Raw genomic sequence first — 8,212 nt, 5'->3', positions numbered from 1 at the left:
TTTTCCACATACTGTACTTTATTGTTTCTCCTCTATGCCCCGCCTTTCTGAAACGCGTCGATTTTTACAAAGCTCATTGTACTGAAAAGCGAGGTGTGCTCTGATTGGCCAGCTATCCAGTGCGTTCTGATTGGCCGAATACCTCAAGCGTGTGATGGAAATGTTACGCCCCTACCATACTGTGATGCCATGTCCTGGAGTGACGAGACAAAAACATTAAAACCCATTATAAACGAGGGATTTGTTGCATCCAGTGGGGACATAATTACGGATTATAATGACTTATACTGTCTTTTTACACGTTGCATCGTGCCGCGTAAACATAAAACCATGTCTGCATTTGTGATCGGAGAAATTACAAACAACAAGCACTACTCTACACTGCTCAAAACTCGCGTTTGAATCGTCAGTGGCAAATTCTTTATATATAAAAAACTTACTTATGTATTCAACATGAGACTGCATTATGTTCTGCAACATCTAGACAGACCAGGGACTTATGTGAGGATCCTGTTTGTGGACTTCAGCTCGGCCTTTAACACCATCATCCCAAACGTGAACATTTGGGCGGTGTTATGCAAATCTTCCCACATAGTGATGTAGATATGTGGGGGTGTGTTAGAACGAGCCGTTTTAGGTAGGCGTGGTTGACTCTTAACTTTTATAAAGAATATCTCTTTGGATTTGAGACTTTAGTCTTTGCAACTTTACAGATCTTTATGCACCAAGAGCTTGTTACACTCCAAAGAGAAAGGAAAAATTGAAATCGCATCATATGACCCCTTTAAAAGGAGCTTCTTCCTCCATCTTACTCTGCTATACTTATTTGTTTATACACAAACATTAACAAATGTATTTGTTGTTCATTCAATTGCACAGGTATGCAGATCAGGATTCTGATGGTCATATCAGCTTCAAGGACTTTGAAAATGTCATCAGCTATGGTTTGGCGAACATCTGCAGCTCCACAGGAGCCACAAAATAAGAGTCTGGAAGCTGCTTCTGTAAAAAATACATACAACTAGATCTCCCATAAAACAACATGTATTCACAACCCAGTGGCTTTTAATTTAAAGCTTTGATAGTCAGGTTTTCACATTGACTCTCCAGTAGATAATTGTTTGCAATTTAGAGAACACCGTTTGGCCTTGTCTGTTGAAAAGGCAGAGTAACCTCAAATGCTTGACACTTGGGTTTGATGATGAGTTTTGATGTTGTATCGATCCATTTGGACTGAGGCTGCACCATGTAATAGAGAAGCACACATTTCTATTGTGCAGTTGCCTTACAAACTACATTAAATTTAACCCAGCCTCTCAGGGTCTACTTCACTAGATGCGGGAACAATATCCCCATCCCAGCCTTCTGATATTCTGTACTCTGTGCCTCTTAAAATTAATTCTGTGACTTCTGTCACCCCATTTTATGGCAAGTAAGGGGACGGATCTTTACAATTCTCCTTCCTCGTTCAATTTCCATCTGCAAAATAGGCAGGTTGCCTTAGAATTGAATATTAACTATCACATTCAGATTCTGTTTTTGCAGAACTCCCTGCTAGCGACATATATTAAAAAGCCCAAGCGTACTCGTTCAGGGAGGATTTTATGCGACTCGTCTTGTTACATGCGATTATGGAACTGTAAATACTTATTTGTGTTTCGAGAGATTTGCTGCACTCCCATCTGAATAAAGATTAATTTGTTTTTGTAATCAGTCCTGAGTCTTCATCTGTATGACATGACGCTCACTCTATCCTCAATCCATTAGGGGGCTCAGGAGGCATCAAGTAAGGAAATGGCCTTGGAGAAAAATAATCAAATACAGTTTTAATCAAATACGTGCTTAATCCACTCATAGGTTCATTTTCGGGAATGGCCCGCTGTTCAAATATAAACAGAGAGGCGCTAGTTTAATCTTCACCTTCCTTTTTGAAACTCGATTAAACGAATCCCCCAGTTTAGTTGCCGTATTGTGCTGTGGGATAGAGCGTGCGACACCGTGAGCCAAACCCGTGCGAGGAAAGAAGGTAGAGCTGTCTTGCGACGTGGCTTCAGTCTAAGCCTTGCCAACAGTGCAAAGAGCCGTAGATTAACACATTGTGTGCCTGTTGTTTATGCCAGGCGTTTGAGGGAATGGACCGTGTTCCTTTGTGTTCTCAGTAGCTCTTTTTCTGCCGATGAGGATAGTTTTTCTATTTTTCTCATTCTTTTTCATGCCATGGAGCTGCTATGAGCTGATAGCGAGAAAAAGAATTCAACAATTGACAATTGTGGACAAGTCCAAACGTATTTGAAAATAATTCCACACTCACCCAGGAAACGAATGCATGATAAGATTTAACATGGTCTGGCTGAAATCAAAGAGTGGAGCAAACGAAAAAAGCCTCTGAAAGAGGTGTTTGTTGGAATGATGTGCTGGTTATTAAGTTTAGATACTCAATACAATCAATCATTCAGTTTATCAAATGTTAACAAGTTACAGTGAGGCCTCATTTTTAACTTTGTGGTTTCTGTTAGCATTTTAGGTGTTACTTCTGTTAGCTATAGAAATCACAAAATAAAAATAAAAAACCGTTAATAGTGCTATCAATCAAATTTATCTTTAACTTTCTTTATTTTGTGTTTTCTTTTTCTTTTGGCCAATGAATCACTCAAAATACAAGCATTTAACCATAACTGTGCAAAGTACAAAAATAACAACATTGAGTGGCAGTCTTTTTTACAGAATCCAAAACACTCCCACCAGATTTTTTTTTTTTTCGGATGAGAGTGTCTTGCTTTCATCTGTCATCTCCTCCAACATGATTTTATGCTTTAGTAGTAGCTACATAACTTTTTTCTACACAATCTAATTTCAAATGGCTAGATATTTTTGTTTAAAGCCAGTTTGTTTGCTATAAAGCAAATATCCAATAAATAAATTTGCTTAATAATCAGTATTAGAATCAGCCAAATTGCTAGTTTAAAAAAAAGAAAGAAACAAAGAAAAGAAAATCTGAATTCTGAATCAGCTATGATCGGCGCATCACTAATTAAAATACTAAGTAAAAGGCCTCAAATTTGAAGTACAATCTGGGATGTCTTTTTCTATCAATTCTTCAATAGGTAGATCTTGTCTTTCATAAAGGCCGAGGTCAGGGATCTTGGGCCTAAAAAGGTTGGTGACCACTGGTCTAATTGGATACAGCACTGACATGTCATCCTTCCTGCGTTTCTCTATAGGAGAAACTGAGATGTGCAATCACTTTACTTTTATTACTCCTCTTACCCTCGACCAATCTGATGTGCACATGTGAGTTAGTCTGTTTCCACATGTGTAGATCTTTATGTGTCATGGGCTTTTTATAAGCACCGTATGTCTAGGTATTATCAATAAGTCCTGCTTGTACCAGCTTGGTGTATCTGTATTAAAATGAGCATGAGAGAGAAACACAGAGAGCAAGTTGGGGGGAGGAAAAAAAAAGAACAAGCGAACATGGTAAGGATGAAATATCATAAATCAGGACTGGCAGATACAAATGAGGGACCTTGCTCCCTGCTCAACCTGCTAGCAGAAACAGAGCGTTGCCACAGAGCGCTCAATCTGTGGAAGACGAGAAGCTCTGTTGCAGTCCATCAGTGCCGTCTTTGTGGTGTTCTTGTGTAGTTCGTTCTGAGCAGACCTGTCACGAGCAGCTTGTTCATGCTGTTGTCACCGCTGCTACTGAAAGTCAAGTCATTGTTAACATGACGCTCTTTAAAACAAAGTCTGGAGAGAAAATTTATGGGCTGTGTGTTTGAAATTCAATGTAACTGGTATTTTTGAGGTTCAATGCCCAAATATGTGCATGAGTCGTGGCCTAACAGTTGGCCTAGCAGGTGCTTTGAACCGAGGTGTTCAAATGAATGACACAAGGTAGTATCTGTCTTGTCAGATTTTCTCATATTTCCCATCTTCTTCATCGTTTCAAGTCACCTCTACAATTTCGTATCAATGAAAGGCAAAAAGGAAAAAAACGTTTTTTACACCAAATATGCTCCTCAAGGAAGTCTTAGTGACCAAGTGAGAGGTAATGACATATTTTAAACCTTGCTTTCTAATCTGAGATTACGTCTGTGATACTTTTATGTAATCTGAGTGATCAAGATTAAGATTAAAATCGAAGGCAGCCTAATTACAAATTCTCAATTTTCCCTTTGGTTGGCTACCATCTGTAGTGGGGTTAAACGTATAAAAATTTCTGCTCCAAGCTAGTTTTTGTAAAGGCTGACAGTCACTGATAAATGCCGACGGTGAAGGCGCATTCCAAGGCGCTATGAGCATATTGATTTCCTTATGGGGGGCCTATTAAACATGATTTATAGATGCTTTCCTCCTTTTCTTTCCCTAAAGCTGTGTTTAGCCACACAAGAGCCCAAACGTAATGGAGAGAATGGATGAAAAATGACGGGTGATTTACTCAGACGAACTCCGACGAACTGACGAAACAGACGCGGCGTCTCCTCACGGTACCCTAGATCACTCATCACGTTCAAAAATTAAAGACATGTTCTTCGTTTATTTGTGTATTAGCTTAATGAGGTATGAAACTGCTACATGGATGGAATGAGACCGATTTACAACTTCGGTTGGAAGGGTTGTTTCAATTGATTTTTTTCCTCTTATTTTATGTGCCACTTCAAGACTTTTTATAGGTTCAGGAAATCCAACAGATCTTCAAAACCTTTATATCCAGATAAATGTTTTACTTGCTTTGCCGCTGGTGTTTCCAAATGGAATTGCAATAAAATGACAAATATGTTTTCGAACAGATTTCTCGAATACTCACTCCTGCCATTGGACAAACAGATAGTCCTGCCTTAAATTCAACTGCACTAATGTTGCTGTGTTGATGTTTACAGTAGTGTGGCAACAGGATAATAAGATTTCCAAGATAAAATACACAATCCATTAGGTGCGTATTGTATAAATAAATGGATCTGCCTTATGTACGTAGAGAAACGGCACATGCATCATTAGTAAATTAGAAATTTACCGCTGATTAGTCTTTGAAGTCACATTAATGATGCAATTACTCTCTGAAGTCACTTTAATGAAGGCACTTAATGTAATATTGTAATATATTAATTGAGAATATGATGTCTTTTTATGCTGTAGGAAGACCTTGATCTCACGAAGGGCTTTGAAATGATACATTTAAGTCACTTTAAGTGTCATGGCTGCATATGGTGTTGAATGCAACAAATGTGGCCTTCATGCACCCCACAAGATTCGTTTTACTTCATGCCTTGGTGGCTGGGTGCAGAGTCTCTGAACTCTAATTATATGTGCAAACAGAGCTGAAGCCCATATTACTGTATCACAGAGGGTTTGGCTCAATTAGCTTGTGTAAATATCACACTGGCAGCCACTGAAAAGCCTCTTATCACCGTATCATGTTTAAAGGTGCTGTTCTGTTTCACTGCCTTTGATTCATTATTGCGGCAACATTAAATAATTATGTTTCAACAAGCCTTTTCTGTTGCTGTGCTAATGAAATAAAGCTCATCAATAGGTTTAATATCAGAATTTGATGCATTCGCGTTGCTCGTTTATTGATTTAAACATTCATTTTTTCAGCATCACGGACAAATGGCTCACACAAGCGGATTTTAAGACAGTGTGTGATACTATTGTGTAGGGGTGCTCCGATCAGGATTTTTGAGGCCGATCACCGATCGCCGATCACAGAAAGCAGTATCTGCCGACACCGATCACGAGAGAGAGAGAGAGAGAGAGAGAGAGCGCGCGCGCGGTCATTCACTCTCGCTGTTTGTGAAATTACGTCTCACACAATGTTTTCAAATTACTTTATAAGTTATCTAATGAAGAAATATGAAGGTGAGTACCTCACCTTCAGCATTATAATGATTTCACCCGCGCCGGACAGAGACTGAGACGGTGCCGCTGCATGTCATGCCAAACCTCTCATGGCAGCGTCATCAGCTTGAGATCGTTTTTTTGAGATCGCCCATTTTAGTGACCGCCGATCAATCATCCCAACGTGATTATCGGCCGATAATGATCGGTAGTCAATCAATCAGAACACCCCTACTATTGTGTGAATTTTTCTGGTCAGTTCCCTCTGTTTACACTTTCAGTAGTTAACTTTAACTTGTTCAGTTTAACTTTAAGTTTAATGACAATCAGTTTATTTGCTAATATAATTAACATTTTATTTGTGTTCAAGGCCACATGATTTTTCTCTAAGTTCTCCCTTTATATCATTTTAGCAAAAGAAAGCTGATTTCAAAAGAAAGAAAAGAAAGCAAAAGATTTTGGCCAAATTAATCATTATTAAACAATACTGATATGCTCTACTAATGAAAAGCCACACTGCATGTTAGTTCCTCAACATGTCTGTTTACTTCAACAGGTCGCATATGTTTTTTTTATGTTTTTTTTTATAGATAGGACAGATTATATAGAGAGAGACAACAGGAAAGCATTTGGAGGAGAGAGGGAGCGGGATCGGCAAAGGACCTCAAGATGGGAATCGAACTCTGGTCACCGTGAGCGCAGTTGCGCTGTATGTCGACGCAATAACCATGAGGCTATTGGTGCTGACAACAGGTCGCATATGTTAATGCTCAACGGGCCTGTCTGAATGGGACAAACAGACCAGATGCATCTCTCATCAATTCACTCTGCTTGTCCCTGTGTGGTCTGTCCACTAGTTTATGATTCATGGCACATGAGCCTACTAATGACCAACATCAGCGTTCAAGCCAAGCTGGAAGATTAACCAGCTCACAACTTATTATTGACATTGATAAAATGGGGACACAGACAAATACACAGACTATTTGGGAAGAGTAGACAGCCAGTCCGTTGGAAGCAGGTCATGTTTATTTATGGCACAGCTGCATAGGGTAATAATAACAACCAAGTCAACATATTGTTGAAATCAAAATGAGAGTTTTGTGGATTTTTGTCTGTTATCCATTTACCTTTGGCATGACCCACCCCAAAACACAAAACATGCCTTTTTCCAATGATGGCCATTTAAAATTAGCAGTGTAATCTGATTTTTTATTTATTTATTTATTTGTAGTATGTATATTTTATATATTTATAGAGATGTATTTTTAGTTCATAATGTATTTATTTTTTATAATATAAAATATATATATTTCATTTTTATTAAACATATTTTAATTTACATTTAATTGTTATTTTTAGTATATTTGTACACCTCCTGAGTTAACTTTTTTAATTAAAGAAAAAAAAGTTTTTCAGTAATAGGAATCACATATTCAGGATCTAAATTCCTAAGAAGCTGTTCATGCATTCAAAAGAATGAAGTAGCAGAGTTCATTCAAGAAGGGTAATTAATCATATACACCAGGAAGAAACCCCTGTAATAAATGACCGGGAAGGTTCTTTGAGGGCAGTCAGATTGTCACCACATTGATCCTACGCATTCTGATCAGCAATACTCCTGACATCATTTGACTAACGTGCTTTTATGCATTTTGAGCTGTACATCGCACTGTTTCATTCAACTCATCAACCAGCAATCAAATTATCCACTCAATATTTCAAACCCGAGTAACAAGCACTCGTGTTCACTGACCTAAGAGGCAATTACCTGGAGCTGAGTTCTTACCTCAAAGGCTTTCAAGCACAAGAAGAAAATGAACGGCACTCCAAGGCCTTTACAAACAGATCTGGAGTTCTTACTTGGCACGGCGAGCATACAGGGTGACACTGAGAAAACAAAAAGATGGAGGGGAGCAGGAGGAGGAAAAGTGGTTCATAAAGTCGATCAATAAAGAGAGATCAATGCTTTTGTGAGGACTCAAGCAGACCCTTGGGAGTTTTGGCTACGGAGAACATGGCAGAGTATTGTGTCTGTAATCCCCTTCTCTCTTTCTGTGTTTTCAGAGAGGGCTCCATTTGGAGAGCGGCTTCACACTGGCCCCACGCTTCTGGCCCACTTTTAAAGAAACTAGTTCCTTTGCCTTTGCCTCAGGCATGAATGAATCCTAAATTTGAAGGAGCGGGATACTAGAGAAGGTAGAGTCCTGTTAATGCCGTGCTGACTAATATGATGTGACTGGTTACAGAAAATACATATCTTGCAGCAAATCTGATGAGAACTCTCCAGAGGAAGGAAGAAAATATGGTTTTCCAATATACTGGGGAAAGCTGCAATTTATTTGTTTTGCTTGTTTATCGATCACCCTGATGA

The 8,212-nt window shown here is 38.8% G+C and overlaps 1 protein-coding gene across 1 annotated transcript in view; it reads left to right on the top strand.

Annotated features, from left to right (window-relative positions):
* efcab11 (EF-hand calcium binding domain 11) overlaps window positions 1–1,684 on the top strand; it is a 59,850-nt gene extending 58,166 nt beyond the window's left edge. The window contains exon 6 of the mRNA XM_016572662.1: window positions 880–1,684. Coding sequence (XP_016428148.1) covers window positions 880–985 — 106 coding nt within the window. The 3' untranslated portion in view covers window positions 986–1,684. The remainder of the gene's footprint in view (window positions 1–879) is intronic.
* The last annotated feature ends 6,528 nt before the right edge of the window (window positions 1,685–8,212 follow it).

This window comes from Sinocyclocheilus rhinocerous, unplaced genomic scaffold (genome assembly GCF_001515625.1).
Source record: "Sinocyclocheilus rhinocerous isolate Xijiao unplaced genomic scaffold, SAMN03320098_v1.1 scaffold1163, whole genome shotgun sequence".
Lineage (NCBI taxonomy): Eukaryota > Metazoa > Chordata > Actinopteri > Cypriniformes > Cyprinidae > Sinocyclocheilus > Sinocyclocheilus rhinocerous.
This window is presented reverse-complemented; position numbering and strand designations above follow the sequence as displayed.